Genomic DNA, 24622 nt, shown 5'->3' on the forward strand with positions numbered 1-24622 from the left:
ACGTACCACACTCTTTAAAACCGGTTAAATGGAAAGGCCGTTCGCTATTTTGTCGCAAACACCGTAATCGTCTTCTTCAAATCGCTAAAAGCACTCGTATGGAACAGTAATCAATGAAGTCGACAATGTTTGAAAGAAATCTCTTGTGTCTACCGACTGATGGCTAAGCGATGGCAAACGTGATGTCTGCTGTCGCGTTTTTGTCGAACGCTAAAGACAATGTTGTGACGACATGGGAAATCAGAACAGCTGCCTCTGAACACCACCAGGAAGGAGTGGTTAAACGACAGATAGAGATATAGTAGAATGTGGTCTAGTAATGCCAGCGACTATCTACCCACCTGCATGCATCTTCTATCTACAGTGAACCGGTAATATGCGATATTTGTGCACAGACACAATGGTGGCGTCGGACACAGGATCTCGGCATCCACATTTATCTTACAAAACATCATTGTAACTTGCTTTAGTTAGGCTGCTCAGCAGCTCGACTGGCTATATTTGACTTATTTTAATATTTAGATATCGGGTCAGGCAGTTTGAAATGGCAGACGAAATAAATTGAAAAAGCGTCAAATCTATGGATGTTTAAGATCAACGAACATTGACACATCTAACACCAGAGCTATTGAGCGTCCGAGACAAAATATTCCCTGAGACACTAAAAACGAACAGGAAAACGAGACCGTATCGGAACTATTATAGGATCGTTTCAAAGCGAGCTTTGCGAGATAAACAAACAATAGCATGATGACAATTTTATCGATTACGGCATTAGCGATGCGAGGTCGAGCTCGAATTTAAATTTACGTAACTAGCAACTGAAACAGATCGATAAAGTTACTTCACCATGATAATAGCGTAACACATTAAGCAAATAGATTAACTTAATTAATATAACAAATCTGAGACGAAACAGAATGCAACACACATTCGTTAGTATTTAAACACGATAATAACATAGGTGTAGTAGTAGTATGTCAGAATTATGAACACATTCCAACATGAAAAGGGGCAAACTGGCTCAAAGAACAAAATCCTAGAGGGGCGAGTCATCGGACTAGTGACGTCAATTATGGGACACAAAGCGAAGTTCAGCTAATTACAATTCCGATACATAGAACTATTGAACTCAATCTTCTACAGAGTAGATCCGATTGCATCGGCAAAGTAAAGGAAGAGATTATTTTGATATATTATTTTCATTCATAGCCAGCTAAACCATTTCGAGATGTTTCGCTCATTATAATTATAATGAACCTCACACAAAAACCAATACTATGGATAAGTGATAGAGTCTTCGAAGTTCACTCATTAAACATAGAAACACGAAGTTCAGACCGCCAGACCCTTCGTGAAACAACCAGCCCCAATTTGGCTACAATTTCAGCAAAGTGACACACGTATAGAGGCCTTTCTTTGACCATGCAAGCAATCTGAATGTTTGATAGTTAGAGCTTAGTTGAGTGGTGGTCACCCTACAAAAACGAGCCCTAAGGGGCTTTGTTAGCGTTCCTTGTTGACGAACCCTATAAATAAACATACGTACTGATAAACACATCGATGTTGTTTGTTCTTTTTTTTTATTGTTATTTTTCTGCAAATATATGCTGACAACAAATAGATTTGTTCTAGCTGAACGCTTGCCTTTAGCTTTTATATATATATATATATATATATATGTATTGGCAATACAGCAGATATATTATACGTTACGCTGATAATGATTATCTCGATAGCAGCGTTAGTTGCTACATATTTAAATCGGCATACTTTAGGCACATAGTTTAGCATTGTCGATCTCTCACACCAAGCGTTTACCGTGTTGCTCAAGACAAGTAGTCGTTTTCACAGGCCAAAAAGAAAATGATATTTATGGGAATGGAAGATAGTCAGTATATAAGACGCGTTTAAGAAGCACCTCGTGATTTGCTTGCAAAATATCGCTCAGGCTGTTTTCATTATCTTCTCAGTAGTAGTTTTAAGCTAATAATCAGCTGCTGCGGTTATCTGAATTAAGCCCTATCAGAATTTTTTATAAATCCAGTGGACTCGCGTGTCCAATGACAACTAAGGTCGCGCTTTTCGACACATTTGGTTGAAGGCTGTCTAGCTTGAAACTTCTCGGAATACTGGCTTTTCGTATAAAGAAAAATGGCGCTCGTAGGAATAAATAGGTGAAAAGGAATACAATTCATTAATATTTAATATACTAAGGTTTTAGGAAAAAAGAATCGTCGGTCGTATCGAAAAGAAGATTCTACTTTCAATTAAGTCGCTGCTAAAAAAAAAAAAACGTTTGAAAACCAATGTTAGCGGCAATGGTGCCGGGCTGTTTTGTTACCAGGTGGCCAATCAGACCCTTGGTAAAGTATAAATCTGACGCTACGGGCACCATAGTCAGTACACTGCATTCAAATGCTTCCATGTTCCAATATTAAATTGGATTGGGAATACCAGAGGCTCACAACCAATGTCGTTCGAACAATGTTGCCTAGTTTCTCTCCCTCTAGAAACAGCGCGTACACTTGTCTATAGGAAATAGTAGTCTTCACGAGCAGATTTAATAAAAGCGCAGTGGTAAATATTGGATTCGAGCTGAAGAAATCTAGTAAATCCGATTTATTGGCGATATTTATATGTTCTCTTATAATATCCTCTGTAGATTTGTTTCGATGAAGAATGAAAAAGATCCACGGCCCGGAGCTCACGATTCAGCAATACATCGTTCTTTGCAGCCACTGAAATTAGTATATGATGGGTAATTGTCAAACTACTATTTAATTTATTATTTAATCGATAACGTATGCTGCTAATGCGGACGAGATCGTTTGAAGGCTCCGCTACAACTGATGCACCTATTTCTCAGAGTCTCATCAACGACACACACTGCTCAGATGTTCCATCTCGCTAAGCTTTTTACCAATTATCACATGCTCAAAAACAACTAAATTCTCTTAATTTAGTATTAAAAAAAACAAAAAAAGAGCTGTTGTAGACTGGTACGGAAAGAGCTTACATCGTCAATGGTGAATACCGCCGAACCCATTCGGCGAACGTCTTTCTCTCTGAAGATTTCTGTAGCAGAAAATAAAAGAGAGAAATAAACCGTAACGATTATGTTTCATAGTGCAAAAACTACACTGTAATAAAACAGTATTAGAATAAATCCATAGCAGGCTTACGGTACTAGCCCTTCACACACCAGAACACTATGGAAGTGATCCAGACGAAGAATTAGAATATCGCATTAGAAGCTCTTCGTACTATTAGCAATAAGCAGAAACGACGGATAGACGTTTTTTTTCAAAAGTACTGTTAACCGATCTTCACCCGTGTAAGAGGATTCTGTAACTTCGGATACAATCTCCGTTAACGAAAAGCTCTATTTCTTAGGGCACGTACCGCTCGAACCTTGGTTCCTCCTAAAAGCTTGGGAGCCATTCTGCCATGATCGCCGAAAATTTGCTTTATAGTGATACGCAACTCCGTGCTCTAGCCATGTACTATCCTATAGTCGTATCACAACTTGGCCAAATTCTAACTTAAACACTTAACAAGCTAAATAACCAAAAGAAGTTGCCTCTCGAATCATTTTTTTTTTTTAATCCTTGAGACAGAGACTTTTACGTTCGGGAGCTATTTTCAAGCGCAGCAAGAATTATCGTGGTAGATGAACTTGTTTTAAATTTACTAGATTCAGTAGCGCGTACAAAGCTCACGGTGATGTAAAGATTTTTACGATGTGTGACAAGCTAAAATTAAATAGTACAGCAGTGTTGTAGTAGCATAATGTTACATAATATTCTTAATTAATATTTTTGAAGGCTCCTAGTGTGTATACCGATCATGCAGCGTAACTTGACGGCGCATCCGATGAAATCGTCGAAGTTGATAAAGCCATCGTGTCCATAACGTAGTACAAGGAACGAGAGAATATGGTTGTTGATCGTATAGCCGGCTGAATGAAGTGCTTGTCGGAGCTCCATGGTGTCGAGAGCACCATCCTCGTCCGTATCATACAGCTTAAATGTATTCTAATAGTAATCGAAAAACCGATCGTTAATGTAGACAAATTAATCCGTCTTTCGGATAGCAGTTTAGTCCTATCAACTAGACAAAAAAAACAACGATAACTCACCCTCCATGTGCGGATCATGATCCATAGGGCGCGAAAATCTTCAAGTCCGAGTTTCCCTGAATGGTTAGAATCCATCAGCGATATCATACTGCGGCACACATCCAGCGAGAACTTATTGCCTTGAAGCTCTGCAAATCGTCATTAAGGATAAATACTTCTTACATGTCAACGCTATTCCAGTACATACAACAACATGCAACTTACACGAGTAGCTTGGTGGCAGTGTGTCATTTCAGGACATAATCTACCGCTATAACCTTATATGGTCTATGATTTGTTCCAGCAGCAGTTAGTAAATACATCACATGCAGTAACTGTTCAATAAACAATCAGCTACGAAGTAATGACGATCTCAATTCAAACCATACTTGGATATTGGAGGGGAGAAAGAAGAAGGTCGGCTTTATCTTATATCACAGGATGTTTTAAATATAATTTGGTCAGCTAGGTTGGCAGGGGCAAAATGACGCTAAAAACAGTGGTAGAGTATGCGACTTACAGGTTCTTGCAAGCTGCAGTGACTTTGCCCTTTAAAGATGGCGGAAAGTGTAATGTCTCAAAAGAGCAGCAGCATATTAGTGGCATCGATAATGGTCAAACGAGTAACTATAGGCTTCATTCGTAGTTTAACATAAGAATTTGGGAGTATTTCTCGTTTTGAAAAAGAGTATCGATGTTCGCACACAAAGATAAGACTGGCGTTAAAGGCAGATCTTTCAGTGGCTGAAATAGAAGCTAAGGCCCATTCCAGGGTACGTTTTCCAGGACCGTTTCAACACTCAAAGCTTCGACACTAAAGAAATGACATGCTCAGATATTACTTGATACAGGGCGCGCCAATCCTTAGATTATGCTATGGTAATCAATGCAGCCAACTACAGTAGTTTCTTATTAAACAGAGCCGGAAACAGCCTTAGTGCGTGTAATGGTAGAAACAATGACTAGTCGGTGCTAATCTACGGGTCGTTCGTGAGCTCAGCGTGAATAAGTATAGTTAATTGCTGAAGTTATTACTATAAACAAGCGTCTCTGGCGGCTATAAAGATTCATTGAAATAAGCTAACTCTCAGTATCACTAGTTCTCATGTAATGATGTTCTTATTACCGCTGAATGGTCCGGCCTCGTCTCGATTGGGGAAATCTGAAATAGCCAAGCATCATCAGGTTTGAAGGTAGGTATCATGCGGAAAAGAAACGATGAAATTGAACAAACAGATTCCCTTTCATTACATTTTATGTCGTTTTTAGACTGTTCTTTAGATAGTAATGCTGTTTATTCATAGTAAATAATATTCAAACGCGCAAGGTACGTGTGTGTACGCGTTCTCAACGTACGTTCCGTCGTTCTTTTTCGATAGGCATTGCCATATGTTATACACTCTAATTATACTCTGAACTTAGAGATTAGGCGATAGCTCCATGTTAAGGCTATAATACTGAAATGATCCAGCAGGGTCTTTTTTCAACGTTCTACAATTACAGGCTTCAGACATTAGTTAGCCCTTCACGTTTCGCCTAAAAACAGGCGCATCAAACTGCAGTATAAGGATGCTCGATCTGTGTAACATGTACCTTCAAGTAAGTAAGTTGTAGACGATTAAATTTTTGATAACTACTAGCATAATAATATAGTATTTAACCTAATATTTTTCTTATATGCGACTAACATGAGTAATTTGATTTATAATCGTGACCACTATAAGCTGCTTATTATAACCTCTTAAACAGAAAAATTATATTTTTTATCTCAGTCGTCGTTTTGCCTCCAAAAGCTATTTTCAATACAACACGCATATAAGCACATATTTTGTGAGTTTTCCAGATCCTCCAATTTGAACTTATTCAACAGTTCATAACACAGATGACATCAATGAAGCCCTAGGCCATGTCCGCTTCATACAAACCAGCATTGTCGCCAGCATAACTCGACTTCGAATCTGCTAAACATATATTTGATTCTGTCTACAAACAATGTATATGTTGGGTGAGATACTGTTACGGAGACCTTCACTCTCACTTGGCTAAAAAGAGTAGACGGACGCGCGCACTTGTAAGAATCAAGAAATTCAATTAATTTTACGTTAATGCTAAGCTCAATCTACATTAATATTATGTATGTATGATAATAACAAAATAGGCCAACGCAAGAACCAATAATCATATGAAAGCGATTGCAAAAAAAAAAGTTATGTCCTTGCGTTTAACCCCTACTGGCGAGTACTCTATATACTTTTCCTATTGGACGATAAGAGTTTATAGCGAAAAAAACTCAATGTAGGTTGTGGCATTAACGATAATCTTTTGAGAAGCGCCTCAATCTGAAATTTACTCGAACGCCACATAAATAAGATAAATGTCGCATTCTAGGGGTATGATAAATCGAGTAGAAGAACCACTAAGTACCGTGACAATACGAATTAAGCTATAAGGAAAATGCTATCCTATACGGAGAATGACTCATTGTTGTTGGCAGACCTTTTTGAAAGACGACGGTGAGGATCTTCTGCAGTTCGTAGCAGTTAACCTCGAGGTCGTCTCCTGCTATCTTGGCAAACAGTGCCTGCAAGTGGCGCGCCTTTTCCGAGTCCGGATCTTCTTCTGGTGCTGCTACTTCCGGTTCAGGAGCGCTAATCGCAGGCTTGCTATCGTGCTCCGTCAATGTGTTCTACAACCGACAGAAAAGAACAACATGTCCGTATTGTTTTTGTTTTTTACAGAACAACCGAACAAATCGTACGGCGATTTAGAAGCGAGTAGAAAAAGGAGAAGATCTGCCCAATAAAATAGGAAAATATTCTACGGATTATATTTTCAGTTGAGTCGTCTAGGCTAGGAAGTTAAAAAAGAAAACATTGCCGATCCTACCTTCTTCTCAGTGAACACTCTTAGCAGAAAATCTCCAGTCTGATTAGGTTCAAAAGTTGAAGGCACAATACAGTAAGTTCCGACCGACAGCTTGAATCGTGTTGTAACCTCACGCGAGTTAATAAATGTGTGCGATCGCGCTGCTGATGGCGTCATCTTGAAAAAATTCAAACTGAGGGGCTTGTCAACGTTTTCCGGATCGCTCACCTAACAACAGTAACATATAAATTGCAATAGGATATACATCATATTTTATAGTACAGTCCAGATTAATGCATTAATCTGCTAATTATTTTTTCACATCTGGATTTTCTAAGGATAATTGTGTTACCCTATATATGGCGAATCCTATAGTCAGAAAAAGACCTCCTCCTAGTGTCCTCATTGCACGCCGATTTTTCTGCATCAGAGCTACGATCATTGTACACTTTTCATCGTCATCGTCTTCATCAGGATCCATTAATGTAATAAAATATTGGGGATTTACCCAATGGGTCTCTGAAAAGCGATCAAATATTTCTGTTAGTTGTGCGCCTATAAATTTGCTGTGTACGCAGTTCATTGCTCATAGTGGCAATTCAATGAAGGAAGCAGAGGGGGGAGCATGTATGGGTATTTTTTGGCTTTTGATAATTGATAGATAGCCATCGGTTGTTTCATTGATGCATGACATTAACTCTAACCGTACATGCAGGTAATCATTGAAATCATTGAAAAAGTAGGCACGGAAACTAGTTTCTTTTTTTTTTGGTAAATACGGTGTACAAAAAACAAATGTGAAACAAACCCAGTCAATTTATATGGGATATGATAAGGACAACTTCATTCCTGGAGAATCTAGAGGCCACGCTTCATCCACACATTTTAATTCGGAATTAAACGTACAAGGAAATGGAATGTGAAGCCTTACCAAGGTAATTGCGGCATCCTCCCGCAGTGGCTCCTGCAACCCAGGACCCTTCATAGACAGCTACCTCCCATTTTTTGGTAGAGGAGTCCGTCAGCATTTCTTCAGTGAGAGCATCGGGGCCTAAATTGCATAACTCCAAATAGTGGAAGTTACGCTCGAAATCTTTCATGGACATCCTATAATAAAATGGCAATAATTTTTCTAAAATTAATAATTCCATTCTAAACTGGAATCGCAATTTTACACCAGTTTTGGCATATATGGAGAAAACAAAGGCTACACGTGAACACTAGCTTATTATATAAATATGTTACTTATTTTTGTAAATATCTGATCTTCGCCGCTGGATCTCTCGTGTCTCGTCGATCTAGGTGTCGAACACACCTATCGTGATACAATGGCAGGTACTAACATGGAATGTTGCATAGCCTAGGAATTTCGTCGTCCCGTTTAGAACTGCTATGGAAGTAATTTTTTAGAGACTATGAAAGCCTAAAATACGGTTGGAAATCACAAGAGAAATTAACAATTAAACTGTAATATAAGAATCAGGAAGATAATTTTATTAAAACTCATATATCACTGTTAGTGAATATAATGTTGTTATATTAAACTCGCCAGAATTCCCCATCGGCGTCGAATTTGAGGCCAACACGCTCTCGTTCCTCTTCGTCAACAAGCGACCACTCCTTTGAGCCGTCGGCCCATGCTCCCCTCCATTCGTGCTCGCCCCAGGGATTGCGAATTCGAATTAAAGGCATTTTACCTAGAAATAAAGGTATATATCGTGTTAAATCGATGACTAAAGCACAAGTCGAGCCAGAGAATAGTATGAGATCGAAGGGGAAACTCTTTTAAGATCTCCAGGAGGAGGAATGTTCACAAAATACCGAGAAACAAAGTACCAAATAATTACCCTTAAGACGTTCGATGAAGACGAGTTTCACGGAAGTGATCGAATACGCGTGTCCCGCGACAAGCCCGTTACTTAAACGCTCCTCAAGTCTTTCTCCAGGCGTGATGGAACACGACATCAAAGCATTTCGTTCGTAAGCCTTCAGCATAATCATATACAGATTGTGAGGTGCTTGGCGAACATCGTACTGTTCCGTAATGCCACCTATAACATAAAGGGAAAAACACTGGTTTCCTCGTCCATATTTGTTTTCAATTTCAACAATCTACCATATCTAACGTTCTAACAAAATACTAAAAAATCCTTTTTTCACTAGCGGGAACATTGTACGCCATGCGTTGCACACCAATGAATTGGGTTTACTGGGAGTTTGCATAGCTGTAGTTGGGCTTTTTGTGATGAGATCTATCTAGTCGTGTACATTCTATCGACTTTGGCAAAGAAGGTCTCTAAAAAATAACCACATATAATTATTAACTTTGAGATCAGTTTTTCCGGTAGCACAATCGTTATGCGTCGTTGAATTTGACCGACTTGATATAGAAACAAAGCTATTCAGCCAAAAATCCCAGTGTGGATCGTGTAACTATTACAGTTAATAGACACCGAAATAAGTAAAAACATCAATTTCGACCCATTCAATTAAAGTAAGTTTCACCCTTTACCCATTATTAAAGTTAACTGACGTGATTGTGTAAGGTAGATTCTGCTACAAGTAACAATAATATGCGAAACTAAATTTGAGTTCAAAACTTCCCCGTCTAGATAAAGTTATACATAAGCCTGTTTTGCTATCTAGTTGCACTTAAACCTTTTGAAGACATAAGGTTCCTTGATCAGATGAAGCTGAGTAGCACATCACCTATCTCATTAGCAAACCATAATTATATGTAAAAAAAAATGGCTGGAAGTAAGAATTCAGTATGAAGTGATAAATTACTTCGATCATCACAAAAGCTCATGAAGAACATCGTCTTCAAATCTAAAATGCAGGCGTATGTACGGCGTTGACCGGTGAATCATCCTACACAAACTAACATTCGCAATTTGAAAATTACCCCACGCGTGACAGAAAAAAGACAGTATTCAACAATATTTAATGTTTTACCATTAGAGCACACTATCGTTTAACGAACGCCACTTATAGATATCGGCCTTTCTGCCTTGACGCTTGAGCCAAGTAAGTTATCGCCATCTTGCAACTATTACCCACACATGCTGCTCCATTCCATAACAACAACTTAGCTGTTATTAGGATTAGTCTAGTTGTCCGCAGCCATATAAAGAGCATTGTACTGTATAAGAGCACAAATTTGAATATGTAATTGCTTATAATTAGAAATCTAAAGGCTGTGAGACCATGAATATGAGCTACCACTGCAACTCATTTGTTCTCCATACGCAGAAAAATAAATACAGGTTAAATACATATTACAATATTCAATATACAAAAAAACACTTACCAGTGAAATCCTCCATGGCCTCGCACGCCGATCCCCCCGAAAGTGCTTCGTAGCTTCCATGTATTTTGGCATATGCCTTCTCTAGCAGTGCACTCCAGAACTCGTTACCGCTGCGGCTCTTCATGTAAAGAAGTTCCCCGTTACGGGTAGGAAGTCTGTCGTCGACACAAACATCGATCCAACGATTGGCTTTCCAGACCCGAAAATGGAACGCGCCTAAATCCAAAACATATATTGTGTCACAATTCGTCCAATAGAACTAAACAACAACGCCTCTTCAAACATACATCATATTTTCATCGATAAAAGCTATGTAATTTATTTGATTTCTGAGAACTTTTAAATTAAGATATAGTAGTTGTCATTTGAACGTTTTTGCCATTGACCCACGTAACTTTTAGCCCAAAAGTTCTAAAAGATGACTAAATAGTAAGCAAAATATACTTCGAATAAACAAATTACATATAAGCGCTCAATAGACACATACGAAGGTGTAAAAATAAGCCAGTCATTGAGTTCACACACTTTAAGGTTAAGTTTGACACTGACCAGTGTATTCATTGTCGAAGTTCTGGTCCTGTGGAACAACTCGATTAAAAAGCTCATCGTTCAAGGTTAAATTGGCCAGAGCGGCCACCATCCAGCAGTTTCCTGTTGAAAAGGAAGTATAAAACCATTTTATTATTTGATTCAGCACAAGGCATGCTAGATTAGCGGATTTTTTTAAGATCAGATCGAGGAAATCCTTTAATTTTAATGAGTTTACTGCAGAATGCAAACGCCTAAAAGTTGGCAGTGTAATTTTGTTTACCACTTTATACTACTAGTAAAGTGGAACATAGTTAATAATCTACTAAATGCCTTCTTTTTCTCTGATCTTCTTCACTTCTGTATATCGTTTAAAGGAGCTCTTGCGCTTCTACCAGCCGGTTAGGATTTCACTAGGACAAGTGTATCATTTCGTCTTTTGTGTAGGCCAAAAAAACTGTCGAGGCCTCCCAGGACATTCATGCCACACACGAAATGGGGTCCAAGTTTGCTCAAAGTGGCTTTCAAAGCTCATCAATGTCATCATGGAATTAAAGGGCACATCCTGTCTTAGTCGGCCATCCATGCTCAATATCGGCTGTCTAAACACAATTGCAAAGTAAATGGATCGGTCTACTGCAGCTTTATGAATATCAGCAGGTATTTTCAATCTCCAGGATTTACTAAAAACTGGAAGCTTGGGTACCCCGTAAACTCAGAAAACGTCATAACAAAACGCAACTTCTGGGTATCTCGTAGCTCGACATCATTCAACACACAGCCACAATAATAGGTTGTTACACAAAAACTAGGTCCTCGGATCGACGGGACCCCGAGAAAGGATGTACGGCTCCTGGAAATATGTCTGAGTCCAGAATTATATCAAATTTCTATTGGAGAGAAGAAAAGGAAAACTGAAAGATGAGCTAGGTACATGTTACAATATAGTTCCACTTTGCGCCAACTTAACTGGCGCTTTAACAATATATGGTAAGTACTGAGCCACTTTCACCTAAGGCATCTTACAAAATATATTAGTCTAACCACGCAGGTTTTTTGTCACGTCAGGTAAATCAAAAGGTAGTTTCGCTATAGGAACGTGTGCAACAAAAAAAAGGCCCAAAAGAAGAAACTTATGAAAAGAGAATTGGTGTTTCCGTTGTGGATGTACTGTCACCACGCCCGTCGGCACATCGGCATGAAAAACGGCCAATCCTTTTTGTAGCCCTCAAAGAGCTTTCCATCGCTGTCTGGCCGGGGATGACTCATCCTAAATTGTGGAACCAATTCACTGCCTGAATTATATCAAGATAATATTTTTTAATATTTATCAACGCAACCCAGGTCGGGTACGCTTTTAAATGGATCATCGATGCTAAGCATAATGCCGTACAGTATTTGAGGCTCTAAATATACTTCGGCAGACTCCAAGGAGATGACTCAAGCTATTTCTTACAAGAAATACAAGCCGAGTACTGCTTTTGCGGTAACGCCGTATAGACAACCGGCCGCATTACGACCACAGCCTAATTAATTCTACACACAAAGGCAAGCAGCGCCAGCTTTTATATGATTTTCGGGGGTCATGAGTCTTTCATAATAGGAATATTTTTAGTAGTAAGTGCTGCGTAGCTCCAGTAACGCGAATTCCCCGTTGCACAATATATGGAATTCAACAGTTGAATGACGGCCTTTCACCAGTACGAATGGTGGGCCAACCTAATAATTAGAGCAATCGGGTCGGCCGAGTTTTGATTCTTCTCGCTAATCTCTCGTGGCTTAGAGTTAACTTAAAGACCAAAACGATACGACTATACACCTACACATGTATACATCTCATACGGCGACATTTTTGTCGTAAAATTTCGTTTGATGTATAGTATTTTTCAGACTGTTTGCTATAAACCCGGAGGGAAATTTCTAAATTGTTTTGACTAGTTAAATTTAGCATTGCTAAAAATGTTTGTTTGGATATAGAGGTAGAACTAACATACCGACACTGCCTTGGACGACGTCAAAGCGTGACGCTCCGTCAACAAATAGACACGGACTGCTGGCGATCTCCTAAAAGTTGACGGACAAGCAGTAACTTGTTGTGAGCGAACCTGTCTGCAAATGCTCGCCAGATGGTTATCTAAGGAACATTTTCTATGATGTTTTACATTTAACGAATACAGTTTACTTCAGAGAGAGCATTTCTGGTCTTTACCGAGGGACGTAGCCATCGGACGCGGTGCTTCGGTTCGGAGCAGCCGAACACGGACTCATTTGTACAAGGAAACTCCGGATCGTCAAATAGTTCACCGGACTCCTTACATTGTTGCTGGATTTCGCTAAAAGTTTGTATTTTACCCGATCGAGTCCGTAGGCCGGAGCCGCGCTCGCCAAGCTGTAAACAGTTCGCGCATAAACACATCAAAATATTGTATGAAAGGCGTTCGCTTAAAACGTACCTAAGCCTACTGAAAGAAACCAGGTTGCGTTATTCGTAAGAAGGTTAGTTATTAGACTGGTTCACACGCCACAATTTATCATGCCTAAACATGGCATCTGAAACGTTCGGTTTCTATTGAAACTATCTTTAAACGATTAGAAAATACTAAAATCTCGAGTTCTTACTAGATTTTGCTAGTCAATCCACTTCCTCTGTAAACGATCAACGTTAATAAAAGTATGTAAATTCAAAATGTTTATTTTGCGCCTTTTTTTGAAAACTTTTATGATGATTTAGTTAATTGCACGTGACTTAGCTTTTCTCATCCTTGACGAATACTGATAGTTTTCTAAATCAATAAACTGCTTTATAAAAAAAAAAAAAGAAAACACACACACTTATCTACGGTTTATTCCTACGTTTATTAGTGTAACTATGGACATTTAAGTGAAAGCGGAACGAATTCTATCGAGGAAATTCTTTTCGTTTTTGTTAGCTCGTTTCCAACGGGAACGAAAGACAATGCACAAGCAGAAATGGATGCGCGCCTAACTGTAGCCCTTTGTCGAAGCTAGCAGACAGAATATAACGGCTCAACACATTATGTACGCAGAGATTAGTTTCTAATAATGAGATTGGTCTCATTTTGATAGACGACGAATCTAGCCTGACACTGCACACTATTTCTCAGAAGCCCAGAATTTTTAAAAGAGACGCAAAGGCAATATACTAGACGTTAGGTCACTGGTTAAACGATACTTTTAAACCGATCCAACTGTATGGTTGAAGCAATAAAAATCGTGCATTTTGAATACTGCAAGTGTTAGTAACCGTTAAATCACGTGAGCTGTCATCGTTTCGGTCCCGTGCGTCAGCTGATATTGAAATTAGTATCTGAGGCGAGCTAACGCTAACAAAAAAAGGCGAATATACCCAAAAATAAAAAAAACAACATGAACAGATGACTGAACCTTTGAGTAATCATCAAAAACTTAATAGCAGAAGTACTGGTTACTACGAAGTACACAAGCGCGCTACTATGCAGAGTGAGGCAAAAGAAGCTCTATAGCTTCCCGGGTTTTTTACCTTAAAAATGGGTCCCTTCTCATAGTAACCGGCCCAATCTTCCCTCTTGTCGATTGTGTACGCACCTCCTCGCTTACGAGGATCTATCGAAGGCCCGCGCCTGGGGAAGGCAAAAAGTGGGCATGACACACGATTATGAGCAACAATCATTAATAGGCGATAACCTTCATTTGGGTACTTCAGAGCTCCTTCTTCTAGTTAGGAAACTACTTCTAGTTAAGGAAATTGCTTTTTTTTTCAAATTTCTACACTTTTTATTTAGGTATTTAGATTTTAGTACGAGGGAGCAGAGTATTATATTCACGTCACATAATGCAGCAACAACTGATCTTCTGCGTATATAAAAGATAAGTATGCAACGTAGTTCCACGTAATTTAAGTTTAGTGAAATACGAACACAACCCAATAGCTTAGTGAATTTTTTAGAAATTATTTAGATACACGTATATTCATTTATGTCAAGCGCGGGAAATGTATGTAATGGTCTCAAATGATGAAAAAGTTCATAATTAACGCTTAATTAAATTACAAATTAACGCAGAAACCAAGTTAGGTCTATTTAGAGTTGCAACACAATCCCATACCAGGCTATTATTTGATGTTTACAATAATGTTTTATGATATTTTCCATTGCGTTTGTGATGGCCTGCTCTAAGCTATCTGCGATTGCACTAGGAATCAAAATTTTTGCTGTTTTTTTATTTTCGTATACACGCTCACAGTGATTATAAATAAAAACTAGTCGTGTATGTATATATTTGTAACGTTGTTACAATGTAATATTACTAATTCGTGAAACATTTCCCGTATTTAATCATACACATCGAATCGGAAGTTTTTTTTCTATATACTTTTACCCCCCTGATCGACGGCCGATATTCATACCAACCAGGGGCACGCGATACGATATTTGCACGTACACAAACGTTGATTAACTGTGGAGGGATACCTGCTACACTGTAAACGATTCCATGCTTAGTTCCACATATCATTACAGCCTTTTTTACGCTGAACAAAAGATTGATTTATCTTTACGACTGATTTGTCGTATTAAGTGCAATGTAACTTGCTTCCTAATCGTTCATTCACATTCATGATAAACGTCTTTTTTTATGTTTTTTTTTTAGGTTTTTACCTATAAAATAACACATACGTTTTATAAAAAAGCCGGTTGGAAACTGCTTATGTACTTCAAGGTTCACTTATTCATCCATGCAGCCGGTTGTCATTAGCCGTATGCCTGACTTTGGTTAACCAACAGAAGCTATAGCAATTTCAAGATTGATTTCTAAGACATGCGTAATTTCGGCCTATATTTGTAGAAATTTATTTTCCTATTTGTCCTATCTATATTCTATCTAAACATAACATTACACTTCATCAATAAAGCGCAACGACTCTCGACTTCAGCTGCTTGTGTAAGCAACATTCTAATCTGATACGAACCACTTCTTACCAAAGCATATTGTGATCGTGGCTAGCATGTGTAAAGTAATGTCAAATATTTTTCAAAATTGCGTCAACAATACGTGGGAGGGAATATTCTTTTAAAAAAAATCAAAAACCCCTTTGCTCTAACCTCATATGGTAGTCTCAAGGATGCAGGATAGAAAAGAGCAGATACTGTTTGGATCGAAAGGCGTCAGTGTTCCATAAAGGCTGCCCACAGATGACTGCGAAAAAAATTACAGTGACAGATGACTTCATAGATAGCATTTATCTAAAATGGTTCAATACTACAAAAGTGTTTTTTTTCATATGTTAAAAAAAAAAACTCACTGTTTGTCTCGCAAGCGTTTTAGAAATAAGGAGTCTGCCTGGAACATATTACCGCGCGCCACGTAAAAGGGAACTCCTCGAATAAACCTCGCTAAAGCCAGTAGGCCGATGTTACAATGTCTAGATTCGTAAGGCGGCATCAGATTTTTCTTTGTAAAGCATTAGAAATACCAATTTGAATTCTGCCACTGGCGATCGACAAATTTCGTCTTATAATGTCCAAGATTCTCCGGACTCAATAATAGGCGTTTTCGGTTTAGTACTCGCAGTCGCCTGTCTGTATTGTTCCCAATATAATCCCCCGTTAAGTCATCAATAAGCGACTCACGCGGCGGAGCTCACTGTTAATTTCATATTTTGTTGAGAAGTTAAAAGCGCCAGCGGAGACCGACAGAATTTACTATTTTGGTAGCATGGAAAGAAATGAGACTATCATGTTTATTAAACGTTAATGCTACGTAATGCTGCGTTGCTCGATAGACGGAAATCTGGGGGCAAATGGAGTTACGTATGACACATAGTTTTTTGCTCCCTATTCAAGAGAATTTCTAGATGCGAAAATACGCTCAGCGCTCCCTAGATGTCAGACACAGTTGTACTTAGACGTAGGTATCTAATTACCCCATTAGTATAGTACTAATCTCACCGTTTGTTATTGTTAAGAACCTTTTTTGTTTGCCGTGTGTGTGCCCCATCACCGTGACGTTGTTGAACCAGTGATCACAATTTATCAGTCAACGCGTTCGTACGGATGCAATGAACAACGTTTTTGTAAATAACTTCGAATCCGATCCATCTGTATAATACGATTACTTACTTAATCAGAAGTCAAACTAACAAGCTTTCCAAAATTAATCGATCACTGTCGATTTTTCAGGTATTCTCAAATGAACGTTATCGGTTTCATCAGATCGACCTCGCACTACTTCCGTAACATGTATGGCAAAAAATGTTTTTACTCGATGATCTTTTTAGACAAGCTTCAATGTCGAATGACGCTTCAGTGAAGTGTACTTTATTGAAGAATGCTTCAGGACAGCTGTATTTCTGGCTGTTGGGTTCTAGTTCTAGAAATGGGCTCAGCGACCAAAGATGCTATTGAGAACAATTAAAAGCACTCCGCATTTTTGTGACACTGATTCAAATTGTAGTGATGCTTTGCTTTTCGGTTGACTTGATTCACTGTGCCTCTTATCTACATCTGTCAGACCGAGCTTGATATCAATGGTGAGTAAACAAACATAGGACACAGCTTTTGGCATAACGGTAATATTCTGCACAAAGTACACAAGCTGGCCCTATTTACACATATCTTGCAAAGATGGCCGCCACATACATTTGAAATGACACAGGTACCTTAACTAAAATTAATTTCTCTATGCAACACAGCCTACTTCACCGGTTTAAGTCAGTTTAGTTCGGACTAAAATCGGACTCTATCACTCGTAGAAGCTGACCGCAAAAACGAAGCGTCGTTCTAGTGGATAATTTCGTCCATTGATTTAGCTATAGCGTTTATTCCATCCTGAAACGACTATGAAAGGCTCGACAAGTGTCGCCGCAAACCGAATCTAGATTTCCCCTCATTGAAAACTATACTACAATAGCAATTGAGCCAGTAACAGGGTTTGATGTCAAAGCGATTTGTGTTAGTAATGTAGCGACCTCTATTAGGTGGTTACTAGAACTAAAAAAGCTAGAAAATCGAATTTAGCTCAAGGATGCCCACACGTAAAACGTCGTAGCAAACACAACTGCCCACACCCACTATAAATAGGTGCTATCGGTACGGATCCCTCTCAGTCTCCTAAGAGTGAGATAAGTCGTATTATGTGCTCATCACTTGTTGAAATAGCAATCACTATCATTGCTGTAAAAGCTAGCTGCTCATTTTTACGATGGTCGTGCATATGCGCCCTCAGCAACGACAATATCCGTTAGGCATTTTCCATTTTGCTCTATCTACTTACGTAGAACCACCACTTTTTCTTATTCTCGGCAAAATGAGCTCGAATCAGATCTGCGTAGTGTACGTGGTCTCCATCCATATTGACGACCGCACTGCTGCTCTGCCTGATAACAGGACTTCGGACACTTCTTGCTGTTATTGTATGTTTCTTGTATGCTTATTTGACCTTCGTATGAATGAAACTCTTAGTATTGATTATCAGACGCCTATTCAATACTCAAAATGTTTCCTTATTGTAATGAAAGCAATCCTGTGAGAACAAACATTTAATTGCACTTTGGTGAAGAGCTGCTGGTCATTTGAAGAACACCACCAGAGAACAATTGTAAATTATGATACACAAAGTTATGTGCAAGCGAAGTTGCGTTCGTCAGTAGTAGGAGTGATCGTGCTGTTTTGCAACGAGCACACGAGTTCTCAACGAAGTCACGCTACCCATTGCCTAGCAGTTGTAGAACTTAACCACTAGTTACTTTGCCTTTGTTACACGATCTACTCCACGCTAAATGAGTCTGGCACAAGACAGCGTGGGTGCGCCCCTTGAATAAGCATGCTCATGTCCCCTTCCCAAGTGGATCTATTTGTTAAAGGAAAGGGCTGGCCAAGACGATAAAGACTCTAACTCTGAAGCTAACCTACACTGGGGAGCTATATAGTACTTTATGATGTATAAACGTATCCCACGCCCATTTCCTCCGATGAGTAGGCCGAGCGAACAGCTCACAATCAACTAGACGTCAACCGTTCACTTACTCTAAGAGACATTTGCTATTAAGCGAATTTTCTATATAATAATTGCGCCAAGCAATAACATTAGCTAAGATCACTCATTAACTGCAATGGCGAACCATACATCCACATTAGTTTAAAACTGGGAAGTTCCACGTGGCATCTCTTATTATAGAGTCTAACGAGCACCGCAGATGGAAGTAAAGTGTGCAGTGGCGTACCCTTTCTGTAGTCGTATAACGAAGTTCCCGTCACCCTTCGAAAACGTGCTGCCGATTTGGTGACGGACTGCACCGGTGAACGTCAACCCGATGCTTTATATATATAACCCATTAATTCTGATGCCGAAAAGACTACTATCAGGACTATTAATCACTAGCTTTTTAATTTGTCAGGCTGATTTTCTTTGATCAAACTGATTTTATTTAATAATTTGAGAAAAGAATAATTTAATGCCAGATAGGTTTTTTTTTCGATGATTTTTAATAATCGAATCGTAAAATGAGTTGAAGCTTTTGTTTTGTATCTCTTTGCTGTCTTGTGTTTACACACACACACACATATATATATATATATATATGTACATACACATATAATAGTTGAATCTGCGAAATAGTGTGTAAAGCGATCTCAACGTACAAGACCTAATGACCCGAGTTTCAGTTGTAGACAGAGACATTCTCCTGTAATTTAAAATAGGAATATTGCTACACTTTTTTTCATTATGTTATTCTAAAATATAAATCTTAAGCTTGTTTATTGAAAATAAGCTAAATTGAAAGTTCACTGAAGCCACGGGTAGTAGGTAGATTTGACTGTAATAACCGCGGAAATATTAAACATGTGAGCCTCATAGAAATAATGATTCTCCCAAACATAATACTCCAACTCTAATATGCCCGTATGGCGATATTACGTCGCCATTAATAGCTCGTTTAGTTCTACCGAGTTATACACGTCATTATGCCGAATAAGCTCGCGGTAAAAATTTGAATTTACTGGGTTAATTCACGACCGTGATCTAACAAGGCAAGGTAAGACATTTCTTATCACATGGATTAATATTGACTTCAGAAATCTGAAGTGGATAACATATGAAATGTCGCTCAGCAAAAATGTAGTAAAACATTTCAATACAAATCAGGGCACGTTTCGTTTATTGTAGAAAATCGGGTACATGGCATCAGTCAGAAATTACGCTCTAAATTCAGGGCCATATATATATATATATATATATATATATTAATTCCGATTGAAATAGGTGAATTTGAGAGAAACCTCAAAAAAAATGTCGCGATCTGTCGCGTTCCTCTTAGTAAGAAGTATAGGCATTCATTGCAGGCCATTCAGCTGAAGCTCACTAGATCGAGTACATTGAAAAGCAAAACAACGAAAAGGTACTAAGCTTCAAAACATCATATTAAAAAATAAACGATGGCCTTGCCGTCGCATGTCCGGCATATTCGACAAGCTATTAGGTCCACGGTTACATGTTGCGGCGCCGGCAGTTGCGCTGTGAGCTCATCCCAAATCCTTCCGGATCTATTGTTAAATTTTACTTAGAAAAATAACCTTTTCTTTGTCCTGCTTTGCTCGATGATGCGTACTTATAATAAATTCATTTAGTTTAAAACAACTCCACCCATTTCAACGAACTAACCATAAACCCAACGCCGAGCTCCTTTAAGGAACTTAATTTACAAGCGAGTTAATAACGCGCAGGTTTAATATACTAGAGTCGTATAGATTGGTAAAGTAAAGGCATATATATAGATATATATATCTGTGATTCACGCGCAGACGTCAAACAGTTTTATGGTAACGCCAATAAATAACAACTGTAGTTAAAATAGGGAAGTGTTATCGTCAGATCAGACTCCTCAGAAAATGAGGCTTATTTTCTTTGAACTTTTTTTGTGGTATAAATTCACCCGGGAAAGAATGGGTCAACGTGCTAAATCAACGCTGATAGTTTTCAGTTGCTTCTTCTTGTATATGAATTATTTTATACTCGTTAAATCATCTACAGTGGTCTTTAGATTAACTAGAACATTTATCGTATAGGTAGAAACGGGTTTTCTATTCCTACTGGACAAGCCATGTTTGATGAGCGCCCCAGCCCGATATAATCAAACAATAGATCTGTGAGTCATCCAAAAGCCAATAACGACGTTAATCAGCGTTGCTGATAAGTTACAACATAACAAAATCGCTCCAAACAGACGTATACTATAATTATTCTAATTGATATAAGTACGTATGAGCGACTACAGCAAATTTGGAGGGTTAGGTTCTTTTTTGCCTTCGTGATTCTCATTTGCATTTCTGCCATTTTTTGTTTACTTCTATTAGCCGATACCAACGCCAGTATCCGCCGGCCGATAAAAACCTGCTCGGAAAGCCGAGTGAAAAGCGTACTTCAGATTGGTGTAGTCCTACGTAAAAATTCGCAACATCTTTGCTTCTCCACTATCGTGGTCAACTTTCAAGTTGTTGCTGGTTTATGGGCAATTATCGTCTTGGAGCCGACTGAGGTCTCATTGGATGGATCTAACCTTATACAAAATTCGCTAGTGTCTCTTCCCTTTCAGACTATATATAGTTCTTGGATTAGCGCAATGCCAATATGCTATAAGTTTATGTCAATAGAATAGTGTGATTAAACGAGGTACGCGTTCCGCCTCTAACGGATGACACGTAAATTTAAGCATTGAATATCACAGGAAAACAGATAGCTGTATTGTCTGCATCTATTTATATATGTCTACACGAATACGATTCAAATAGTTCTTGTAAAAACGTGTTGTCGCTGCCCAATAGATAACGACGGTACGTTGGGCAGTCGATCAATCTATAAATCTGTAATCGAAAGAGCAAACGCCACACACTGACTTTTTTGGATCTTCATTTTGAGCTTGAGACAGGTCACCATAGATTAGAAAATTATTTGATTTTCTAGCTAATCGAATCCTACTGCGTATTTCAGTGGCACTGAATATCAGCGAATGGTTTTAGATGGGCACGGTCGCTGCAGTCGATATCCAGAGGGCAGCGTGTAACAGTTGGCTTGCAAGACTAATTCACGTAAGGTAGTAAAGTGTTGCACCGGATCAAAGGGTGTTCGGAAAGGCAGAAACTGATGTCAAAAATGTCTCCAAAGTAGTTAGTTGCATATTAAGTATCTGATCGGAATGTAAATCAGACTCCTGACAATAAGCCTAGTCATCGTTGACTAGATTTTGCGTAGCGACTGCACAAAGAATTATATAAAAACATTAGACCGCCATTTTGCACCAAATCAGTGCCGCATAAAAATCAAATATTCAAATAAGCGTGGCACACCCACGTACTCGCACCCGCAAACTATAGGTACTTCAAAAGTAGTTTTTAAAACACGTTTACGACAATTGTACCGACATACAAAATGGATTTTCTAGTTATGTCATTCGTTTAGCGTTGGGTGCTAAGAACATTTAAAGATTCCGAAATAGTCCTATTGCTCTGCTTACGAAGTAAATTTGACTATATATATATATATATATATATATATATATATATATATATATATGTATAAAGAGACTGAGTGAGGTAAAGCAGTTTTTCAATACTCAGCAATTGGTTTAGCCTTCGTATGCGAAAAAAACTTGACCGATTTCCATCGAATTAATAATAACAGGACGTTTCGGCACTGCATCAGTAGAACAGCACGATGAATACCTATTTATTCCTGCTATGTCGTATGTCCTAATGTCGTAATGAGTCCGACTTGTATACTTCGTATATGTAAATTCGCAACGCAGCCGCTGGCTAATTTACCGAAGCCCCTGCACAATAGCAATGAATACTGCTTAGTAATCTGTAGATGATCGTTTGCAACTAGTAGATACAATTTTTGGATGATATCAGTTAACCCACGTATTCCGTCGTAGAGCAGCTGTTGGCAGAAGTGATGACCTGAAAAACCGCTTGATTTCTATCAGCATTGCTTCCCTACCTATGCACTAAAAATCAATGCAATCGCCTTCCTAGAACCTTGGATACTCGAATGTTCCACAAAAGATTCTCATGAAACATTGCACGCATTGCAGTGCTTTCACTATAAAGGCTCTTCTGCATATCGCCGTCGTGTTCGAAAATAACTCGGAAGGAACACAATAAATATCAATAAAAAAATACTAATCAAGGCATAAACGGTTATGTACACACAAACACATTCATATAGCCATCATACACTATAAAATGCATTAACCATAGTTTTGTATTAGATAGTTTGTGATATCCGTAAAATTCAGATCAGCAGTTGTGTGCTGAACGAATGTGAGTTTGTTTCAAACCTGTAACCGCCTCCTCCGAAGCCACCGCCCACTCCGCCCTGCAGAAGTTCGGAAGGAAAACCTTGTTTGGCTAAGTGATCTCTGAGATTATTGAAAAGAAATTCCATCTTGGCGTGATATTTTTTTCCGTGGTGTTATAGGAACTTCACTTTATAGCTTTTTCCTGCCACTAAGCGCACTGTAGCGACTATCTGTTATGGCGTTTCAGTCACCGAAAGTACGTGAAGTCTACGAGCGTATGCACACAGCCACGAATTATATCTGTAGTGCGACACACATGGTACCGCTGTTCAAAGCTACCGCTATTTTGACCACTCGGTGTTTTCGTGTAGGTGCTTTACTCTTAAGTCGTATAATGTAATTCTATAGATATTGCGCGCATTATCGTGTTTTGCTGGTTCTAAACACAAAACTTAACTTCACCGGCTGACATTACCAAAAACAACCACAGCCAGAACGAATGCTGCTGCGTTTGCCGTTTCCACAACTGCCCGAAACGCTTCTGGTCTGCGAGTCTGTTTGTCCGTCCACAGAACGCTATAGCGATGTCATGCTCAATAATTCAGTAGTCGCCGATCAGTAGTTCGACAACGTTTGTTGTAAGCGTCTTTGTGGACGTACCGCTGCTATCACCGATGTAGTTCCGTGACTTTTTCCGTATTGCCTCATACGGCTGTTTTTGATGGTTTGTTGTCCGCTTTTCCCGGATTTGTGGGTCGGACGCCGAGCGATCGCAGCTGTCGACGCAGCATTGAGTGTGAGCGTCGTGAATGCTTTACTCTTTCTCGACAACCAGTACTAGCAAGGGAGTAGTCAGTAAAGCTTGTAAAGGGTATAGTTTATAATGGCAACGACTTGTACCTGGAGGGTGATTGCAGGGCAAAGCCAGTGAATCCAGGCCGGTTTGTAAAATCGTATGTGGCATATGTCTAGTTGCTTTCACCTTTTTACGACAGCGATGGCCATGTGCCATAGCTTATGAGCGAGAAACAAAGGACCGGTAGGACAGCGGTCAGAATATTTGAATGAGCGCGGGCTTTTTGTACTTCTTCTAAAAGATACCGAGGAGGGCGCCACCTGTGTCACGACATAACTACGATTGCTGACTGGATCGATCCGTAGTTTTCCGTATTAATTTACTGAGATTACAGCGACAATTGGCCGCGGTGACAGCATAAAAATACTCATAACAATCTTGTTTTTTGGGGGGGAGCAAAAAAGCTTCGCAGTTTGATGATGTAACTGTGCTTCACGGGAACGACACCATCAATAACAGCAATTATGCCTCTGAATTAGTCGCCTTTCCTCAGACACGCTATGTGCTAACGACAGCGTAGACTAACCATACAACAAACAACTGCGTGTAGCAGCGATCTAATCAGATCTGCTAAATCATCACTTTGCCCCGATTAAGAGCAAGGGTTGCGCGTCAGAACAGGAAAGTAATGTTTTGCCGTTTCCCAGAAGT

At 39.1% G+C, this 24622-nt stretch overlaps 1 protein-coding gene across 9 annotated transcripts in view; it reads right to left on the reverse strand.

Annotated features, from left to right (window-relative positions):
* Positions 1-2581: 2581 nt before the first annotated feature.
* The window catches only part of CalpA (calpain A), a 30182-nt gene continuing 8141 nt past the window's right edge, over positions 2582-24622 (reverse strand). The window contains exons 1-17 of one of the 9 annotated variants that reach the window (XM_022806152.2): positions 23155-24133; positions 14344-14443; positions 13033-13212; positions 12818-12887; positions 10845-10946; positions 10296-10511; positions 8833-9036; positions 8535-8682; positions 7917-8092; positions 7338-7504; positions 7007-7213; positions 6617-6806; positions 5247-5282; positions 4142-4269; positions 3845-4037; positions 3020-3078; positions 2582-2741 (exon numbers count right to left, since the gene is read on the reverse strand). In XM_022806152.2, the coding sequence (XP_022661887.1) occupies positions 2715-2741; positions 3020-3078; positions 3845-4037; positions 4142-4269; positions 5247-5282; positions 6617-6806; positions 7007-7213; positions 7338-7504; positions 7917-8092; positions 8535-8682; positions 8833-9036; positions 10296-10511; positions 10845-10946; positions 12818-12887; positions 13033-13212; positions 14344-14443; positions 23155-23261 (2310 nt within the window). In that variant the 5' untranslated portion in view covers positions 23262-24133 and the 3' untranslated portion in view covers positions 2582-2714. Of the gene's footprint in view, positions 2742-3019; positions 3079-3844; positions 4038-4141; positions 4270-5246; positions 5283-6616; positions 6807-7006; positions 7214-7337; positions 7505-7916; positions 8093-8534; positions 8683-8832; positions 9037-10295; positions 10512-10844; positions 10947-12817; positions 12888-13032; positions 13213-14343; positions 14444-15922; positions 15946-16122; positions 16684-16788; positions 16833-18092; positions 18728-23154; positions 24134-24622 lie in introns of those variants that run through there. The other 8 variants (XM_022806154.2, XM_086990777.1, XM_022806156.2 and 5 more) reach the window with 8 other exon arrangements.

The sequence above is a fragment of the Varroa destructor genome, unplaced genomic scaffold, assembly GCF_002443255.2.
Source record: "Varroa destructor unplaced genomic scaffold, Vdes_3.0 BEIS01000005.1, whole genome shotgun sequence".
NCBI lineage: Eukaryota > Metazoa > Arthropoda > Arachnida > Mesostigmata > Varroidae > Varroa > Varroa destructor.